The 21371-nt window shown below is 50.7% G+C and overlaps 2 protein-coding genes across 5 annotated transcripts; both read right to left on the bottom strand.

Moving 5' to 3' along the window:
• Positions 1-5493: 5493 nt before the first annotated feature.
• Positions 5494-10161, bottom strand: LOC112441507 (bone marrow stromal antigen 2). Of its 2 annotated transcripts, none has more exons than XM_024994803.2 (5): positions 9168-10161; positions 8340-8394; positions 8006-8057; positions 7632-7743; positions 5494-7397 (listed from the first exon to the last, which is right to left on the bottom strand). In XM_024994803.2, the coding sequence occupies exons 1-4, from the start codon at positions 9474-9476 to the stop codon at positions 7647-7649; spliced, it is 513 nt and encodes a 170-aa protein (XP_024850571.1). In that variant the 5' UTR covers positions 9477-10161; the 3' UTR covers positions 5494-7397; positions 7632-7646. The 2 variants fall into 2 exon arrangements, with proteins under 2 accessions (XP_024850571.1, XP_024850569.1); XM_024994801.2 differs by having other exon boundaries at positions 7628-7743; positions 9168-10152.
• Positions 10162-14646: 4485 nt separating this feature from the next.
• LOC100298356 (bone marrow stromal antigen 2) lies at positions 14647-18967 on the bottom strand. 3 transcript variants are annotated; one of them, XM_015471926.3, is made up of 5 exons: positions 18338-18967; positions 17518-17572; positions 17184-17235; positions 16780-16925; positions 14647-16549 (listed from the first exon to the last, which is right to left on the bottom strand). In XM_015471926.3, the coding sequence occupies exons 1-4, from the start codon at positions 18644-18646 to the stop codon at positions 16799-16801; spliced, it is 543 nt and encodes a 180-aa protein (XP_015327412.1). In that variant the 5' UTR covers positions 18647-18967; the 3' UTR covers positions 14647-16549; positions 16780-16798. The 3 variants fall into 3 exon arrangements, with proteins under 3 accessions (XP_015327412.1, XP_010804923.2, XP_059744493.1); XM_010806621.4 differs by lacking the exon at positions 16780-16925; XM_059888510.1 differs by lacking the exon at positions 14647-16549 and having other exon boundaries at positions 16780-17235.
• Positions 18968-21371: the final 2404 nt, after the last annotated feature.

Here is a 21371-nt window from a genome sequence, read left to right as displayed (position 1 = left end):
TAGTGACTCTGTCCCCTGCCGAGCGGACCATCAGGAGCCATGGAAGGTGTCAGAGGACCGACCAGAGCCTGCAGGGAGAGGAGAGAAGCGCTGGACCTCAACTACTACTCAGACTGCAGTTGTCCTACATGGCCACCAGGGGACGCACCAGGCAACAAACAACCACCAGGCCCTTGTCCTGGCTCCAGGCAGGAACTTGCTGTTTCTGCCAGCATCTGCCTCTACCACCCCGGGACTCCACAAAAAACCCTCTGAACTGTAACCGAACATTACCCTAAGTGGCCCTTCCCAGGGCAGACTCCTCCCCCATATCTTCTGTTTTAGCTCCTTTATGAAGTATGGAGATAATAGTATCTAATACCCGTTCCTGAGTTGTTTTCACAGGTGGGAAAATGCCACCCCCCTTCCTGCCACCCAATCCACACACACCAAACGGAAGATGTTAACCACATGAGGATCAGGACATGTAGCCCCCAGACCTACTGGTGGAAAAGGATTGATAATGTTAACCCCTGTGACCTCACCATCAGTCACTCAGAGAATCGTCCCATACCCTGGGCCCACTGGCCCCTCCCCTGGGCCTTGAAAATGCTTTTCAGAGACCTCTGGAGGGGTCAGGATTCACTGGGGGTATAAGCGACCGGCCTCCTTGCGGGGCCCTGCAATGAAGCTTCCTCTGCTGCAAACCCCACAATTTCTGTGTGTCTGTCCTCACTGTGTGCCAGGGTCACGGACTTCAGTTCACGGAAGCTCAGTTTCCTCGTCTGTAACGTGGGGCCATCACAGGAGCGGCCTTGTCAGGAGGGGCCAATGAGGACTTCTGAGTGAAGCGCTCTGCATCCAGTGGGCACTCAGTGCCCGTGTGGCTGGGCGTGTGACTCAGGGCAGACAGACTGGGGGGAAATGTGGAAATCAGGCCCAGGAGTGAGGAGTACATTTGAGGAAAGCAGATCAGATCCATTTGGGACACTCAGAACCCAAAGGACCTGGGCGGGAGGTGTCTAGGGAGAGCCCTCCAAAGGGGGTGGGACGCTGGAGTGGCATTCCAGGGAACTCAGGCTGCACTGATCTCCCTTCCAAATGATCAATGGCCTGATTACACACTTCCTGTTGCAGGGAGTGACTTCTGGAGGCAGCTGTGCACTTGTCCACTGGCTTCTTTCACCACAGCCCGACCACTACCCAGGTTCTGTAGGCTCAGCCATTTGCAGGGTTTGCAGTCAGCTGGATCAGATGGTACGTGGGGCCAAAGCCAGGGATCCTGGTGTTCAGGATGACACCCCTCTGCCTAGTTACGCGGCTCACAGCAAAGACCCGCTTCCAACAACTCAAGAGATGACTCTACACGTGGACATCACCAGATAGTCTATCTGAAATCAGATTATGTTCTTTGCCCCTAGAGATGGAGAAGCTCTATACAGTGAGCAAAAATAAGACCTGGAGCTGACTGTGGCTCAGATCATGACTCCTTCTTGCCAAATTCAGGCTTAAATTAAAGGAAGGCCATTCAGGTATGACCTAAATCCAAAGCCTTACAGTGGAGGCGACAAATAGACTCACAGGGTTAGATCTGGTAGACAGAGCGCCTGAAGAACTATGGAGGGAGGTTTATAACACCATACAGGGGTCAGGGACCAAAGCCGTTCCGAAGCCAAACACATACCTGAAGGCAAAGTGGCTGTCTGTGCTTAGTGACTCAGGCGTGTCCGACTCTTTGCCACCCCATGGACTCTAGCCCACCAGGCAGCTCTGTCCATGGGGATTCTCCGGGCAAGAATACCGGAGTGGGTTGCCATGCCCTCCTCCAGGGGATCTTTACAACCCAGGGATTGAACCCAGGTCTCCTGCATTGCAGGCGGATTTTTACTGTCTGAGCCACCAGGGTTGTCTGAGGAAGCCTCACAAACAGTTGAGGAAAGAAGAAAAGTGAAAGGCAAGGGAGAAGGGAGAGAAACCCGACTCAAGGCAGAGTTTCAGAGAACAGCAAGGAGACATAAGAAGGCCTTTTTCAAGGAACAATGCAAAGGAATAGAGAAAAACAGTAGAGTGGGAAAGACTAGAGAGTTCTTCTAAAAAATTGGAGGTATCATGGGAACATTTCATGAGAAGACGAGCACAATAAGGACAGATACAGTAAGGAGCTAAGAGAAACAGAAATAACTAAGAAAAGGTGGCAAGAATACACAGAACAACTATAGAGGAAAGGTCTTTGTGACCTAGATAACCATAATGCTACGGTCACTCACCTAGAGCTGAACATCCTGGAGTGTAAAGTTAAGTGGGCCTTAGGAAGCATTGCTATAAACAAAGCTAGTGGAGGTGATGGAGTTCCAGCTGAGCTGTTTCAAATCCTAAAAGATGATGCTGTTAAAGTGCTGCTCTCAATATGTCAGCAGATTTGTAAAACTCAGATCCAGAAGAGGTCAGTTTTCATTCCAATCTCAAGGAATGCAATGCCAAAGAATGTTCCAACTACCATACAATTGTGCTCATTTCACAAGCTAGCAAGGTTTGCTCAAAGTCCTTCAGGCTAGGCTTTAGCAGTACAGGAACCAAGAACATCCATTGTCTGAGGTGGGTTTCAAAAAGGCAGAGGAACCAGAGGTCAAATTGCCAACATTCTTTGGATTGTGGAGAAAGCAACGGAGTTCCAGAAAAAAATTTACTTTTGCTTCATTGACTGTGCTAAAGGCTTTGACTGTGTGGATCACAACAAACTGTGGAAAATTCTGAAAGAGATGAGAGTGCCCGACCATGTTATCTGTCTCCTGAGAAACCCATATACGGGTCACAAAGCAAACTTAGAATTGGACCTGGAACCCTGACTGGCTCAAAATTGAGAAAGGAGTGAGACATGGCTTTATATTGTCACGCTGCGTGTTTAACTTTATGCAGAGTACAACATGTGAAAGGCTGGCCTGGATGAATGACAAGCAGGAATCAAGACTTCCAGGAGAAATATCAACAGCTTCAGACATGCAGAGGACACCACTCTAATGCAGAAAGGGGAGATGAACTAAAGAGCCTCTTGATGAAGTGAAAGAGGAGAATGAAAAACCTGGCTTGAAATACAACAAGCAACAAACTACGGTCAAGGCATCTGGTCCCATCACTTCATGGAAAATAAAATCAGAAAAAGCAGAAACTGTGACAGATTTTATTTTCTTGGTTTCCAAAATCACTGAGCATGGGTACTACAGCCATGAAATTAAAAGACATTTGCTCCTTGGAAGAAAAGCTCTGACAAACCTAGACAGGATATTAAAAAGCAGACACATCACGTTTCCAACAGAATTCCGTGTATTTACAGTTATGGTCTTTTCAGTAGTCATGTATGGATGGGAGAGTTGAACCACAAGAAAGGATGAGCGCTGAAGAATCGATGCTTTCGAACTGAGGTGCTGGAGAAGACTCTTGAGAGATCCTTGGACAGCAAGCAGATCAAACCAGTCAATCCTAGAGGAAACCAACCCTGAATATTCATTGGAGGGACTGAAGCTGAAGCTCCAATACTTTGGCCACCTGATTGGAAGAGCCAACTCATTGGAAAAGACCCTGATGCTGAGAAAGATTGAAGGCAAGCGGAGAAGGCGGCAGCAGAGGATGAGTTGGTTCGATAGCATCACTGACTCAGTGGACATGAATGTGAGCAAACTCTGGGAGACAGTGGAAGACAGAGGAGCCTGGCAAGCTGCAGTCCATCGGGTTGCAAATCGAGGGACACCACCGAGTGACTGAACAATGACAATTTCCTCACCCCACCCCCCCAACTCCATTAAAGGCCACTCAGCAGCCAAATAACCCAGGAATCAGGGATGGACTTGCTGTGGAGACTGACGTGGAGCCTGTGTGTCCCCTGAGTAGGGCCTCCCTCCCAGGCTAGTACTCCAGGTGCAAAGACAGGGCCCTTGGCAAAGCTGATAGATGTCAGAAGCCGCGTTAGGCATTACTGACAAAATGGAGGCACGGCCCCAGACCCCTCTTCTCATTCCGCAGGCATGGACCCGTGATGAAGGAGTTAGGCCTTGTAACTCTCACTTGTTTTTTTCCTCTCCTGGGCTGAGTTGACCAAAAAAGAATATTAAGGTGCTTATTGTTCTTGAGAGGAGCTTGCGAAGGTACAAAGCCTTCTGCAGCAGTGCTCAGAGAATAATTCATAAAGTTAATCATGGACATTTGTTCAAGGACTTTTACAAAAGAGTGTTCCAGGATGAGCACATAGGCCGCAGCTTGAGGCCATGGGAGGGATTGCTATCTGAAGCCTATTTGTGAGGAGAATGTTTATGGCAAAGGAGTTTACTGAATTTAAGGCTTAGAAATAATTAAAATAGTTAGAAGTTGAAGATTTAAAGAATGTTGTAATGTTAGCATATTTTACTGTAGCTTATAGAGGTTAGGAATTTTAGAGATACTATAGCTAGAAGCCTTTTTAAGAGATAGTGAGCTTAGGATGTTAGGGGCAAACGGGATTTAGAAAGATAAATAAACTGAGGAATGTAGCATGAGTTATAATGTAATCACAAATTAACTATAGGACACAGAAGAGGAAGTGGATAATAGACGTAAAGCTGATTCCGAGAGAATCGCTGAAGCAGGAACTCTGTTTGAAGGGCAACAATGATTTATGGAGATAATAAATGTGGCTGAGGGGGAACTGAAAATGTCAAACCTCTGACCTAATGTTTTTGTAAAAGTATAGAGAATCTTAAACTTGAAATAAATAGGCAGTCCAAGAAAACTGAGAGGCTGTCTCATCGCCGACACCGTTCATCTCTTCAGGTTGAATCCCTGGCTGCTGGAGCTGGATACCGGCAGATATCGGGGCTCCAGTGGGCTGAAATTTGAACTTTAGGGTCAGCTTAGGACCATGATTTGAGATAGGGGTCAAGGTTGCATGTGTTCAGCCCTGCCTTCCTGCCAGCCCTGGGCAAGTGATTTCATCCTAGCCTTAGTTTCCATAGCTGTAAAATGGGGATGAACATAATAGAACTTTTGTGCTCCTCCCCCCCCACCACGTTTTGAAACCAAAGCCAGTGCTGTACTAACCTCATTCTAGTCTCAGCCCTGGAAAAAGGAAGTTTGTGAGTTTTCCCTCTAAGATTTCAATTGGAAAAAGTAATGCATATTCTTCTGAATTTATGCTTTAAAAAATATAGGTGTATATATAGTGTCTGTGCCAGGTCTTATTCGTGGCAGGCTGAATCTTTGTTGCGACACATGGAATCTTATTTGTTGCCAGGCTAGGACTCCAGGTGCAAAGACTGTGAGATCTAGTTTCCTGATCAGGGCCAAATCAGGCCCCCCTGCATTGGGAGAGTGGAGTCTCACCCACCGGATCACTAGGAAAGTCCTAATCTATCTTTTTTTCCTTCTGTTTTTTGGCTGTGACTTGCAGAATATGGGATCTTAGTTCCCTGACAACAGATCTCACCCATGTCCCCTGCAGTTTAAGTGAGGTGCCTTAACCACCAGACCACCAGGGAAGTCCCAAGCTTTGTTATTTTTTCAAGACTCACTTTATTTTGGTTTGCACAAATCCAGCAAAGACAGTCCAGAAACATTCCATAGACTCCGTTTCCATTTCCACCACCTTGGTCACCTTTCATCTCTAAGGTGCACGTGTTGCAATGTAGGAACCTGTGCTGACCAGTAACAGGATTAACTGAAATCCACGCATTATTCCCATCTCCTCAGTTTCCCCTAATGTCCTTTTTCTGCCCCCAGATCCTCACAGGACACTGAGTCCTGATGCTTCTGTAGGCTCCCTTGGGTCAGGCAGAGTCTCAGGCTTTCCTGGTCGTGATGACCTTGAGAGTGGAGAGTCAGGTGTTCTGTAGGGTGGTCCTCAGGTAGGATTGGTCTGGAGTTGTTCTCATGGTTGGACTGGCCTTTGGTGAGAAGGACTGGAGAGGGCACGTGCCGTTCTCATGACACTCATGCGTCCAAGACACCGGCTATCAGCCTGACTTACCCTGTGATGTTGATCGTGGTGCCCTGGCTGAGGTGGTGTCCGTCAGGCGTCTCCACCAGAAAGCTACCTCCTTCCTCTCTTCCACCTGTGCCTTCTGGAAAGAGGTGACGATTTATAGCCCACACCAAAGCCATGGGACCCACACATCATCCTCTTGAGGGTGAGATATTTGTGTATGTTATTTGATATTCTTCGGCCTGGGAGATTTTTCTCCTCTCTTTCATTTATTGTTTTAGTCAGTCATGTATTTATATTCCTGCGAATTCATGGATATTTATTTTACACGTGATGATATTTATTTTGTCACTCAAACAGTTTCCACTTTGGCTCTTTGTTATTTTTCACAAGCTTCATTCCACTAAAGCATTCGGGAACATTCTTTGTAGTCATGTAGAAACCATACGCTTATAAGGGGCTCATTTAACGAAAGCCACCATCAAACACCATTTTAGGAGCAGGGGGCACACACAGGGAGAGCGTTCTTTCCTTTTTACTGGTCATGTCTCCCAGCTTATGGGATATTAGTTCCTAGACCAGGGACTGAACCCAGGCCACGGGAGCCTGGAATCCTAACCACCAAGTCATCAGAGAACTCTTTGAGGACTTCATTTTGAGAAGCAGAGAAGTCTCTGGGGAGGGGCTCCCAGAGCTGAGTACTGTGGGATGAATAGGAGCTTGGGGGATGGAGGTGGCAGGACAAGGTGACACAGATCTGTCCCAAGTCTGCTCATCCAAGTGTGAGTCCCAGCCCTGCACTTTCTGCCGGAAGGGATTGGGAGCCAGGACAAAGTGTCCCTCGTCTCAGCGTCGGTTTCCTCGTGGAACCGTTGTCATCAGAAGATGCAATGGTAATGAGATGAGAGCAGCCAGGAGATGAGAGAAGAAAGCTGCAGGCAGGGAGCTCTGACCAGGGTCCTTTAGAGGCTGCCAGCAGAGAAGAGGGCTGGGGATGCAGGGGGATGGTGCCTGCTGGAACCCCCGAGATCTTGAGGAACATTCTAGAGCACGGAAGGCTGGTTGTGGACGTCAGTGGATGTCCACCTTTGTCTGCAGGGCAGGCCACAGATGCTTTGGGAGGTCACCCAGTAACGCTCCAAACACTCGAGAGTCCAGTTTTCCCCCCAAAAGGGATGTTTCCATTTCGAGTCCAAAGACCCAAGAGGAAAGTGACTTTCTGAGAGCAGTGTCAGCAAGATGGAGGTGCCACAACCCGACTCGCGTGCCATCCCTAGCTCTAGGCGGCCCTGGGCCAGCTCTGCTACTTTCCCACTCTCAAGGCATCCTTTCAGGACTGCCCTGTCTTGGGCCCCTTAGGCTACCCCATCCTCCCTACAACGTGTTGCCATGTGGTCGTGTCGGGACTGGCCAGGTCCGGAAGCCTCAAACCGGGAATCCGAGCTGGAGTCGGCCCAGTCCTGGTTGTGGCCTAAAAGACATCAGAATAGGGAGTCAGAGGCAGACGGATCAGGCTCCGTCCCCAGCCCCACCAGACTCTAGGGCCCCTCCCAACTCACTGAGCCCTCCCTCGGTCTCCAGATTCCACTCCCCGGTGCCCAGCCCCCTGCCCCGCAGGCAGGCCACCACCCAAGACCCTGACCCAGGCCCAGCTCCCCGCCCCTCCGAGCTTTCTTCTCCCTCGAGACACCCCCTTCGTACCGACCGGCTTTCTGGGACCTCATTTCTTCAGACACTTGCAGATGATGAAGGTACACATAAGCAACATGAAAAACCACACTGAACCGTTGTCCTCCGCTGAGGCCTCACTCTTTCTTCTGGAATAGAAATCGGGGAACTCAGGCTGCGGCCCCCTGGGCTCCAGGGGATCTGCGCTCTGCCCTTAAGAATCTATACTCCTCCCCCACCAAGCCGCTGGGCAGGAGAGTGAGCAGCGGCCACCCCAGGATTGTGTGGCAGATGGGACGCGGTTGGGACTTAAACTTAGTTCCCTGAGCGTCGGGGTTTTTCCGGAGCCGAAGGGACTCGGGAGTCTGGGGGGTGGAGTGAAAGGGGCGTGGCCGGGGCGTGGTCTCGCACCTTTCCTTCGTCAGAGCGTCTTGCAGTTGTTGGTTCAAACTCGCCAATTCTCCTGTTTGAGGGATGGGGTACAGATTCAGGGGCCTCGTGGACACAGTGATCTCGCTAAGCCACCTGACACCCAGCCGGGACATCACGTGACTTAGCGCGGTGTTCATTCATCCCCAGCTGGGAAACCCGGCTCCGGGCTCCCCCACCCGAAATGGAATCTGGCCCCCCTTCCTCTTGCCTGATCACAACCCTGGGACCCTCCCTCCGGACTCCCTTTCAACACCTGACCTGTCGCTACCCCCCTAGCCCACTGTGAGGAACCCTGGTCATTTGCTTTTCTCACCCTGAAGCTCCTCCACTCGTGCCTGCTCCTTCTTCAGAGAGTCCCTCAGGGTCACCTGGGTCAGAGGGGAGAGTCAGAACCTGGACTCCTGTGCCTGGGTTCTCGCCCCTCCCTGAGCCCTGGGATCAGAGGCGCTCAGATGCACACACCCTTCATTTCCCATTCCCCACCCCACCCCCCGGCCCCTCAGTCTTCTACCTTGAAGAATGGGCACAACCTCCCACCTTCCCCGGGACACCCGTAAGAGTGTGATCCTCAAAATGGGAGTTTGAAGGCCCCCCAGAAGAGAATGTGGAGGTTCCCCATGCCCAGACTCTAGGAGAATTTTCTAGATGCCCTGGGCTATAGCCCAATAAGATTAAGAGTTCCTTCTATAACCAGAAACAAGGGGCTGGGGGTGGGAAGTGGGAATGATTATTTCAAAGCCCAAGTTAGAGGTCCACAGAGTTTCAAGGTCCTCCATGTTAGAACAGAAGTGAAAATTTCAAAGGCTCTCAGGATGCAGTGGTAAGAGCTGGCTAGGTCCTGTGCCCAGCCCCTAGAGGGGATTTCTGCTCCCCAAGATTGGCCCAAGGGGCGTTTCTAGATCCCCCCATTCAAGCGCCAGAGTTTAGAGATCCTTCATATCCTAAAGGGATACTGACGCACATAATTGGGAGTTTTAAGGCTTCCCCCCAACATACCCCAGCATCCCAGAGAGAGTTTGGAGGTTCCCAAACCCTGGTGGTGACAAAAAGGACACAGTTTCAAGGTCTATCTCGATCTCCACAAAGACCCCGGGAGAGACCTCCAAGTCCGGGGCCCTCTCGAGGGGCTGCAATGGCTTACCACAGCCTGTTTGCAGGTGGCAGCTTCAGCTTCCTTCTTGTGTAAGAGTTCCTGGGCTTGGTTTAGCTGGCGCTGCACGTGTTGGTTGACCTCCTGACACTCCTTCTGTGCTTGGAGGCCATCCACGCAGGCCTTGCTGTTGGCAATGACAGCGAAGTAGATCATGGGCACAAGCAGCCCCACCGCCACCAGGAGCAGCAGGAGCCCCAGCCACAGCGGCAGTTTGCGGCCACACAGCGCTGACTCACTCGAGTCCTTTTCTTTGTCTATGGGCATCAGGAACTCACTCATGTCCTCCTCGGTGTCCATGGGCACTGGTCTGTAGTGAATAGAAGAAGTAGTGCCATCCTGACTGAACTGCTGGAACCTTTATAGGCTAAGACTGCCCCCTCATTAGCATAATAGCGGTGCCGACCAATGACAAGCTCCAGGAGGACTGGAGTGACTTGGCAACACTCCAGTGGAGCCTGTGCAGCCTGGGGACAGCCCAGGCATTCGGTTTAGGTTTCGGTTTCAGTTTCCTTTTCCCGGGAAAAAAGGCTGAGTTGCTTTTGCCAATTTCTGGCCATGAGGCTTTCTGGGTTGGATGCTGGCCAGTGAGATCCTGAGAAAGGGGAGTGGAGCTCCTGGGACACCCCATGTCATGTCCTAGCCCTTCTCCTACATGTTTCTGAGGGTGACCGTTGCAGTTACTGAGCAGCCGGTGCACTCCAGCTCTGTGTTCGTCTGTAACACAAACGGAAGAGGCAGAGGGCTTTTTAGGGGGGCCAAGTCCCCAAATGGGAGAAATGAAGGCTGAGACGTGAGTGGTGACTGGGGCGGTGTTGTGTCTGACTTAGGAGACTGGGTTTCGAATTCAGGAATCTCCTGGTGACCTTGAGGGGTTCAATTAGCGTCTCTGTCCCCTGCCAAGTGGACCATCAGGAGGCATGGAGGGTGTCAGAGGACCGACCAGAGCCTGCAGGGAGAGGAGAGAAGCACAGGACCTCAAATACTACTCAGACTGCAGTTGTCCTACATGGCCACCAGGGGACGCACCAGGCAACAAACAACCACCAGGCCCTTGTCCTGGCTTCAGGCAGGAACTTGCTATTTCTGCCAGCATCTGCCTCTACCACACCCGGACTCCATAAAAGCCCTCTGAACTGTAACCGAACATTACCCTAAGTGGCCTTCCCAGGGCAGACTCCTCCCCCATATCTTCTGTTTTAGCTCCTTTATGAAGTATGGAGATAATAGTATCTAACACACGTCCCTGAGTTGTTTTCACAAGTGTGAAAATGCCACCCCCCTTCCTCCTACCCAAGCCACACACACCAAATGGAAGATGTTAACCACATGAGGATCAGGACATGTAGCCCCCAGACCTACTGGTGGAAAAAGGATTGATAATGTTAACCCCTGTGACCTCACTATGTGTCACTCAGAGAATCATCCCATACCCTGGGCCCACTGGCCCCTCCCCTGGGCCTTGAAAATGCTTTTCAGAGACCTCTGGAGGGGTCAGGATTCACTGGGGGTATAAGCGACCGGCCTCCTTGCGGGGCCCTGCAATGAAGCTTCCTCTGCTGCAAACCCCACAATTTCTGTGTGTCTGTCCTCACTGTGTGCCAGGGTCACGGACTTCAGTTCACGGAAGCTCAGTTTCCTCGTCTGTAACGTGGGGCCATCAACTGGAGCGGCTTCGTCAGGAGAGGCCAATGAGGACTTCTGAGTGAAGCGCTTTGCATCCAGTGGGCACTCAGTGCCCGTGTGGCTGGGCGTGTGACTCAGGGCAGATGGACTGGGGGCAAATGTGGAAATCAGGCCCAGGAGTGAGGAGTACATTTTGAGGAAAGCAGATCAGATCCATTTGGGACACTCAGAACCCAAAGGACCTGGGTGGGAGGTGTCTAGGGAGAGCCCTCCAAAGGGGGTGGGACGCTGGAGTGGCATTCCAGGGAACTCAGGCTGCACTGATCTCCCTTCCAAATGATCAATGGCCTGATTACACACTTCCTGTTGCAGGGAGTGACTTCTGGAAGCAGCTGTGCACTTGTCCACTGGCTTCTTTCACCACAGCCCGACTACTACCCAGGTTCTGTAGGCTCAACCATTTGCAGGGTTTGCAGTCAGCTGGATCAGATGGTACGTGGGGCCAAAGCCAGGGATCCTGGTGTTCAGGATGACACCCCTCTGTCTAGTTACGCGGCTCACAGCAAAGACCCGCTTCCAGCAACTCAAGAGATGACTCTACACGCGGACATCACCAGATAGTCTATCTGAAATCAGATTATGTTCTTTGCCCCCAGAGATGGAGAAGCTCTATACAGTGAGCAAAAATAAGACCTGGAGCTGACTGTGGCTCAGATCATGACTCCTTCTTGCCAAATTCAGGCTTAAATTAAAGGAAGTAGTGGAAAACCACTAGCCCATTCAGGTATGACCTAAATCCAATCCCTTACAGTGGAGGCGACAAATAGACTCACAGGGTTAGATCTGGTAGACAGAGCGCCTGAAGAACTATGGAGGGAGGTTTATAACACCATACAGGGGTCAGGGACCAAAGCCGTTCCGAAGCCAAACACATACCTGAAGGCAAAGTGGCTGTCTGTGCTTAGTGACTCAGGCATGTCCGACTCTTTGCCACCCCATGGACTCTAGCCCACCAGGCAGCTCTGTCCATGGGGATTCTCCGGGCAAGAATACCGGAGTGGGTTGCCATGCCCTCCTCCAGGGGATCTTTACAACCCAGGGATTGAACCCAGGTCTCCTGCATTGCAGGCGGATTTTTACTGTCTGAGCCACCAGGGTTGTCTGAGGAAGCCTCACAAACAGTTGAGGAAAGAAGAAAAGTGAAAGGCAAGGGAGAAGGGAGAGAAACCCGACTCAAGGCAGAGTTTCAGAGAACAGCAAGGAGACATAAGAAGGCCTTTTTCAAGGAACAATGCAAAGGAATAGAGAAAAACAGTAGAGTGGGAAAGACTAGAGAGTTCTTCTAAAAAATTGGAGGTATCGTGGGAACATTTCATGAGAAGACGAGCACAATAAGGACAGATACAGTAAGGAGCTAAGAGAAACAGAAATAACTAAGAAAAGGTGGCAAGAATACACAGAACAACTATAGAGGAAAGGTCTTTGTGACCTAGATAACCATAATGCTACGGTCACTCACCTAGAGCTGAACATCCTGGAGTGTGAAGTTAAGTGGGCCTTAGGAAGCATTGCTATAAACAAAGCTAGTGGAGGTGATGGAGTTCCAGCTGAGCTGTTTCAAATCCTAAAAGATGATGCTGTTAAAGTGCTGCTCTCAATATGTCAGCAGATTTGTAAAACTCAGATCCAGAAGAGGTCACTTTTCATTCCAATCTCAAGGAAGGCAATGCCAAAGAATGTTCCAACTACCATACAATTGTGCTCATTTCACAAGCTAGCAAGGTTTGCTCAAAGTCCTTCAGGCTAGGCTTTAGCAGTACAGGAACCAAGAACATCCATTGTCTGAGGTGGGTTTCAAAAAGGCAGAGGAACCAGAGGTCAAATTGCCAACATTCTTTGGATTGTGGAGAAAGCAACGGAGTTCCAGAAAAAAATTTACTTTTGCTTCATTGACTGTGCTAAAGGCTTTGACTGTGTGGATCACAACAAACTGTGGAAAATTCTGAAAGAGATGAGAGTGCCCGACCATGTTATCTGTCTCCTGAGAAACCCATATACGGGTCACAAAGCAAACTTAGAATTGGACCTGGAACCCTGACTGGCTCAAAATTGAGAAAGGAGTGAGACATGGCTTTATATTGTCACGCTGCGTGTTTAACTTTATGCAGAGTACAACATGTGAAAGGCTGGCCTGGATGAATGACAAGCAGGAATCAAGACTTCCAGGAGAAATATCAACAGCTTCAGACATGCAGAGGACACTACTCTAATGCAGAAAGGGGAGATGAACAAAGAGCCTCTTGATGAAGTGAAAGAGGAGAATGAAAAACCTGGCTTGAAATACAACAAGCAACAAACTACGGTCAAGGCATCTGGTCCCATCACTTCATGGAAAATAAAATCAGAAAAAGCAGAAACTGTGACAGATTTTATTTTCTTGGTTTCCAAAATCACTGAGCATGGGTACTACAGCCATGAAATTAAAAGACATTTGCTCCTTGGAAGAAAAGCTCTGACAAACCTAGACAGGATATTAAAAAGCAGACACATCACGTTTCCAACAGAATTCCATGTATTTACAGTTATGGTCTTTTCAGTAGTCATGTATGGATGGGAGAGTTGGACCATAAAGAAGGTTGAGCACTGAAGAATCAATGCTTTCCAACTGAAGTGCTGGAGAAGACTCTTGAGAGATCCTTGAACAGCAAGGAGATCAAACCAGTCAATCCTAAAGGAAAGCAACCCTAAGTATTCATTGGAAGGACTGATGCTGAAGCTCCAATATTTTGGCCACCTGATTGGAAGAGCCAACTCATTGGAAAAGACCCTGATGCTGAGAAATACTGAAGGCAAGAGGAGAAGGTGGCAGCTGAGGATGAGTTGGTTCGATAGCATCACCAACTCATTTGAGCAAACTCTGGAGGAGAGTGGAAGACAGAGGAGCCTGGCAAGCTGCAGTCCATGGGGCTGCAAAGCCAGGGACACCACTGAGTAACTGAACAATGACAATTTCCTCACCCCACCCCCACCCCAACTCCATTAAAGCCACTCAGCAGCCAAATGACCCAGGGATGGACTTGCTGTAGAGACTGACATTGAGCCTCTGTGTCCCCAGAGGAGGGACACGCAGAGGAGGGCCTGAGGAGGGCCTCCCTCCCAGGCTAGGACTCCAGGTGCAAAGACAGGGCCCTTGGCAAAGCTGGTATCTGAGCTCCACTGGGCTGAATTTTGAACTTTAGGGTCAGCTTAGGACCATGATTTGAGATAGGGGTCAAGATTGCATGTGCTCAGCCCTGCCTCCCTGCCAGCCCTGGGCAAGTGATTTCATCCTAGCCTTAGTTTCCATAGCTGTAAAATGGGGATGAACATAAGAGAACTTTTGTGCCCCCCCCCACATTTTGCAACCAAACCAGTGCTGTATTCACCTCATTCTAGTCTCAGCCCTGAAAACAGGAAGTTTGTGAGTTTTCCAAGATTTTGATTGGAAAAAGTAACTCATATTCTTCTGAATTTATGCTTTAAAAAACATATGTATATATATAATTGTCTGTGCCAGGTCTTATTCGTGGCAGGCTGAATCTTTGCCTGGACACATGGAATCTTACTTGTTGCCTGTGAGATCTAGTTTCCTGATCAGGGCCAAATCAGGCCCCCCTGCATTGGGAGAGTGGAGTCTCACCCACCGGATCACTAGGAAAGTCCTAATCTATCTTTTTTTCCTTCTGTTTTTTGGCTGTGACTTGCAGAATGTGGGATCTTAGTTCCCTGACAACAGATCTCACCCATGTCCCCTGCAGTTTAAGTGAGGTGCCTTAACCACCAGACCACCAGGGAAGTCCCAAGCTTTGTTATTTTTTCAAGACTCACTTTATTTTGGTTTGCACAAATCCAGCAAAGACAGTCCAGAAACATTCCATAGACTCCGTTTCCATTTCCACCACCTTGGTCACCTTTCATCTCTAAGGTGCACGTGTTGCAATGTAGGAACCAGTGCTGACCAGTAACAGGATTAACTGAAATCCACGCATTATTCCCATCTCCTCAGTTTCCCCTAATGTCCTTTTTCTGCCCCCGGATCCTCACAGGACACTGAGTCCTGATGCTTCTGTAGGCTCCCTTGGGTCAGGCAGAGTCTCAGGCTTTCCTGGTCGTGATGACCTTGAGAGTGGAGAGTCAGGTGTTCTGTAGGGTGGTCCTCAGGTGGGATTGGTCTGGGGTTGTTCTCATGGTTGGACTGGCCTTTGGCGAGAAGGACCGGAGAGGGCACGTGCTGTTCTCATGACACTCATGTGCCCAGGACACGGGCTATCAGCCTGACTTACCCTGTGATGTTGATCGTGGTGCCCTGGCTGAGGTGGTGTCCGTCAGGCGTCTCCACCAGAAAGCTACCTCCTTCCTCTCTTCCACCTGTGCCTTCTGGAAAGAGGTGACGATTTATAGCCCACACCAAAGCCATGGGACCCGCACATCATCCTCTTGAGGGTGAGATATTTGTGAATGTCATTTGATATTCTTCGGCCTGGGAGATTTTTCTCCTCTCTTTCATTTATTGTTTTAGTCAGTCATGTATTTATATTCCTGCGAATTCATGGATATTTATTTTATATGTGATGATATTTATTTTATCACTCAAACAGTTTCCACTTTGGCTCTTTGTTATTTTTCACAAGCTTCATTCCACTAAAGCATTCGGGAACATTCTTTGTAGTCATGTAGAAACCATACGCTTATAAGGGGCTCAGTTAACAAAAGCCACCATCAAACACCATTTTAGGAGCAGGGGGCACACACAGGGAGAGCGTTCTTTCCTTTTTACTGGTCATGTCTCCCAGCTTATGGGATATTAGTTCCTAGACCAGGGACTGAACCCAGGCCACGGGAGCCTGGAATCCTAACCACCAAGTCATCAGAGAACTCTTCGAGGACTTCATTTTGAGAAGCAGAGAAGTCTCTGGGGAGGGGCTCCCAGAGCTGGGTACTGTGGGATGAATAGGAGCTTGGGGGATGGAGGTGGCAGGACAAGGTGACACAGATCTGTCCCAAGTCTGCTCATCCAAGTGTGAGTCCCAGCCCTGCACTTTCTGCCGGAAGGGATTGGGAGCCAGGACAAAGTGTCCCTCGTCTCAGCGTCGGTTTCCTCGTGGAACCGTTGTCATCAGAAGATGCAATGGTAATGAGATGAGAGCAGCCAGGAGATGAGAGAAGAAAGCCGCAGGCAGGGAGCTCTGACCAGGGTCCTTTAGAGGCTGCCAGCAGAGAAGAGGGCTGGGGATGCAGGGGGATGGTGCCTGCTGGAACCCCCGAGATCTTGAGGAACATTCTAGAGCACGGAAGGCTGGTTGTGGACGTCAGTGGATGTCCACCTTTGTCTGCAGGGCAGGCCACAGATGCTTTGGGAGGTCACCCAGTAACGCTCCAAACACTCGAGAGTCCAGTTTTCCCCCCAAAAGGGATGTTTCCATTTCGAGTCCAAAGACCCAAGAGGAAAGTGACTTTCTGAGAGCAGTGTCAGCAAGATGGAGGTGCCACAACCCGACTCGCGTGCCATCCCTAGCTCTAGGCGGCCCTGGGCCAGCTCTGCTACTTTTCCACTCTCAAGGCATCCTTTCAGGACTGCCCTGTCTTGGGCCCCTTAGGCTACCCCATCTTCCCTACAACGTGTTGCCATTGGTCGTGTCAGGACTGGCCAGGTCCGGAAGCCTCAAACCGGGAATCCGAGCTGGAGTCGGCCCAGTCCTGGTTGTGGCCTAAAAGACATCAGAATAGGGAGTCAGAGGCAGACGGATCAGGCTCCGTCCCCAGCCCCACCAGACTCTAAGGCCCCTCCCAACTCACTGAGCCCTCCCTCGGTCTCCAGATTCCACTCCCCGGTGCCCAGCCCCCTGCCCCGCAGGCAGGCCACCACCCAAGACCTTGACCCAGGCCCAGCTCCCCGCCCCTCCGAGCTTTCTTCTCCCTCGAGACGCCCCCTTCATACTGGCCGGCTTTCTGGGACCTCATTTCTTCAGACATTTGCAGGTGATGAGCACACCCGCGGTCATCACCACACCCGCAAGAAACGCGGGGAAGAACAGGACGGAGAATCTAGAGGGGTAATCCTCTGCTGAAGCCTCACTCTTTCTTCTGGAATAGAAATCGGGGAACTCAGGCTGCGGCCCCCAGGGGTCCAGGGGATCTGCGCTTTGCCTTTAAGAATCTCCACTCCTCCCCCAAGTCGCTGGGGAGGAGAGTGAGCAGTGGCCACCCCAGGGATGTGTGACAGCTGGGACGAGCTGGGACTTAAACTTAGTCCCCCTGAGCATAGGGGGTTTTTCTGAGCCGAAGGGACTCGGGAGTCTGGGGGTGGAGTAAAAGGGGCGTAGCCGGGGCGTGGTCTCGCACCTTAATTTCTCCGAAAGGTCATGCAGTTGTTGGTTCAAGGTCGCCAACTCTCCTGTTTGAGGGATAGGGTACAGATTCAGAGGCCTCGTGGACACAGTGATCTCGCTAAGCCACCTGACACCCAGCCGGGACATCACGTGACTTAGCGCGGTGTTCATTCATTACCAGCTGGGAAACCCGGCTCCCGGCTCCCCCAGCCCAAATGGAATCTGGCCCCCCTTCCTCTTGCCTGATCACAACCCTGGGACCCTCCCTCCGGACTCCCTTTCAACACCTGACCTGTCGCTACCCCCCTAGCCCACTGTGAGGAACCCTGGTCATTTGCTTTTCTCACCTTGAAGCTCCTCCACTCGTGCCTGCTCCTTCTTCAGAGAGTCCCTCAGGGTCACCTGGGTCAGAGGGGAGAGTCAGAACCTGGACTCCTGTGCCTGGGTTCTCGCCCCTCCCTGAGCCCTGGGATCAGAGGCTCAGATGCACACACTCTTCATTTCCCATCCAACCCTCCCCTGGCCCCTCAGTCTTCTACCTTGAAGAATGGGCACAACTTCCCACCTTCCCCAGGACACCCGTAAGAGTGTGATCCTCAAAATGGGAGTTTGAAGGCCCCCCAGAAGAGAATGTGGAGGTTCCCCATGCCCAGACTCTAGGAGAATTTTCTAGATGCCCTGGGCTATAGCCCAATAAGATTAAGAGTTCCTTCTATAACCAGAAACAAGGGGCTGGGGGTGGGAAGTGGGAGTGATTATTTCAAAGCCCAAGTTAGAGGTCCATAAGAGTTTCAACGTCTCCATATTAGAACAGAAGTGAAAATTTCAAAGGTTCTCAGTATTCAGTGGAAAGAGCTGGGTAGGTCCTGTGCCCAGCACCTAGAGGGGATTTCTGCTCCCCGAGATTGCCCAAGGGGCGTTTCTAGATCCCCCATTCAAGCGCCAGAGTTTAGAGATCCTTCATATCCTAAAGGGATACTGACGCACATAATTGGGAGTTTTAAGGCTCCCCCTCAACGTACCCCAGCATCCCAGAGAGAGTTTGGAGGTTCCCAAACCCCGGTGGTGGCAAAAAGGACACAGTTTCAAGGTCTATCTCGATCTCCACAAAGACCCTGGGAGAGACCTCTAAGTCCGGGGCCCTCTCGAGGGGCTGCAATGGCTTACCACAGCCTGTTTGCAGGTGGCAGCTTCGGCTTTCTTCTCGTTTAAGAGTTCCTGGGCTTGGGTTAGCTGGCGCTGCACGTGTTGGTTGACCTCCTGACACTCCTTCTGTGCTTGGAGGCCATCCACGCAGGCCTTGCTGTTGGCAATGACAGCGAAGTAGATCATGGGCACAAGCAGCCCCACCGCCACCAGGAGCAGCAGGAGCCCCAGCCACAGCGGCAGTTTGCGGCCACACAGCGCTGACTCACTCGAGTCCTTTTCTTTGTCTATGGGCATCACGAACTCACTCATGTCCTCCTCGGTGTCCATGAGCACTGGTCTGTAGTGAATAGAAGAAGTAGTGCCATCCTGACTGAACTGCTGGAACCTTTATAGGCTAAGACTGCCCCCTCATTAGCATAATAGTGGTGCCGACCAATGAGAAGCTCCAGGAGGATCCTCTGAGTTGGCGGTACTCGAAAGGAGCCTGTGCAGGCAGGAGGCAGTCAGGCTTGCAGTTTAGGTTTCAGTTTCCTATTTCCTTTCCCCGGGGAAAAACGTTGGGTTGGTTTTGCCAAATTCTGGCCTTGGGGCTTTCTGGGTTGGATGCTGGCCAGTGAGATCCTGTGAGAGAGGAGTGGGGCTCCCTGGGACACCCCCTGTCAAGCCCTAGCCCTTCTCCTCCATGTTTCTGAGGGTGACCACTGCAGTTACTGAGCGGCCGGTGCACGGCAGCTCTCTGTTCTGTACCACAAAACGGAAGAGGCAGAGGGCGTTTTGGAGGGCCATGTCCCCAACTGGGAGAAATGAAGGCTGAGACGTGAGTGGTGACTGGGGCGGTGTTGTGTCTGACTGAGGCGACTGGATTTAGAATTCAGGGATCTCCTGGTGACCTTGAGGGGTTCACTTAGCGTCTCTGTCCCCTGCCGAGCGGACCATTAGGAGGCATGGAGGGTGTCAGAAGACCAACCAGAGCCTGCAGGAAGAGGGGAGAAGAGCTGGACCTCAAACAGTACTCAGACTGCAGTTGTCCTACATGGCCACCAGGGGACGCACCAGGCAACAAACAGCCACCCAGGCCCTTGTCCTGGCTCCAGGCAGGAACTTGCTCTTTCTGCCAGCAACTGCCTTTACCACCCCGGGACCCCACAAAACCCCTCTGAACTGTAGCTGAACAGGACTCTAAGCGGCCTTCCCAGGGCAGACTCCTCCCCCATATCTTCTGTTTTAGCTCCTTTATGAAGTATGGATATAATAGTATCTAGTACACATTCCTGAGGTGTTTTTTACAGATGAAAACGCCCATGCCCTATGGTGTGTCCCAGGGAGCCCCATTCCCCTTTCACAGGATCTTACTGGCCAGCATCCAACCCAGAAATGCCCAAGGCCAGAATCTGGTGACAGCAACCCACCGTTTTTTTCCGGGAAAAGGATAGAGGAAACTGAAACCAAAACCTAAACCCAAAGCCTGGGCTGTCCCCTGCCTGCACAGGCTCCAAATGAAAAAGCTGCTGCTGCTGCTAAGTCACTTCAGTCCTTTCCGACTCTGTGTAACCCCATAGACCGTATAGCCCTCAAATCTCCTCTGTTCCTGGGATTCTCCAGGCAAGAATACTGGAGTGGGTTGCCATGTCCTTCTCCAAATGAAAAAGCCCCACCAACCTAATGGAAAATGTTAAGTACTTAGGACCATTAGTGTCTACTCCCCAGACCTACTGGTGGGAAAAGATGGATGATGTTAATCCCTGTGACAAACACCCTGTGACCTCCTCATCAGCCACGAGGAGAACTGTGCAGGAGCTGATCCCATAATCTGTGCCCAACGTCCCCTCACCTGAAAAACGCTTTGCAGAAACCCCTCTGGGAGTTCAGGAGTTTTTGTGGGTCCTGAGCCACCAGCTTCCTTGGATGGCCCTGCAATAAAACTTTCCCTGTTCCACATTCCAAAATTTCCATGTGACTGGCCTGTCACTGTGCATTGAGCACATGGACCTGTGCTAAGGGAACCTCCGTTTTATCCTGTGTAAAGAGGGGCCACAACAAGGGCAGCCTCGTCAGGAGGGGCCAGTGAGGGGTTCTGAGCAAAGTGCTTTGGCCTCCACTTGTTCTCTCAGCTGTGTTCAACTCTGTGACCCCATTGTCAGCTACAAGTTGGCACTTAGCAAAGGCACTCTCAAGTAGTGAACAGCAAAGGCATTTGCCATCTGCCTCTATGGAGATTGACCCTCATGCTGCTACATCTGTTGACCTTCAACAACCCCTGAGGGAGTTCAGGGTGGAGGGAGGCACTCTGTGCTCCAGGGAATCTGCTGGGACAGGCCTTTAGACAGTTGGATGTTTTTAGGAACAGGTTTTATGATCTCAATCCTTGCATCTCCTCATATCTAGAGAAGCGCTAAATCCCTTCATGGTGACATCAGATCCTCATGACTAACAAAAAACCATTTGTAAAATGAGTGCTTCATGGGATTGAACTCCTCCTTCACCAAAACCTTATATATTGACCTTTCCATATTGCTGCTTTGGAGCAGTCTCTCAGAGCTATTTGAGATGCTGCCTCCCGGGCTGTGGTCCTCATTTTGCCCCCAATAAAACTTAACTCGCAACTCTTAAGTTGTACATCGTTTTTTAAGTCAACAGTTATGGCGACCATGAAGGGACCCAGAGTGGACTTCCTTACTTCGACTGGACTCCACGAGGAACCGGGTACCAGCAGTGGCCCCTTGCACCCATCCGCCTCCTCAGGGAGTGCAGACAAATTTGGGTAAATTTCTCCTGGTTCTCGAATCTCCAATATTGATTGAGATTCTGAGTTTTATTTGGCAGTGGAGCAGGTTACCTGCCAGCTCCCGGTAGGAAAGACACTGGGGTGGGCGGTGGGTGAAACACCCAGGGCATAGCCACTCATGGTCTAGACACTGAGTGGAGCTCGGTTGGAAGATACCAAGAAATTCCCACCCAGTCAAAAGATACTGGGTGGGAGTCTGGCTGAAAGATGCCAGGGGAATTGCCCACCCAGTGGAAAGGTACTGGGGAGGGGGGCTTGATTGTGAAA

This window comes from Bos taurus, chromosome 7, assembly GCF_002263795.3.
Source record: "Bos taurus isolate L1 Dominette 01449 registration number 42190680 breed Hereford chromosome 7, ARS-UCD2.0, whole genome shotgun sequence".
Taxonomy (NCBI): Eukaryota; Metazoa; Chordata; class Mammalia; order Artiodactyla; family Bovidae; genus Bos; species Bos taurus.
Note: the sequence above shows the minus strand (reverse complement) of the source record. Positions and strands in the feature narration are given on the sequence as shown.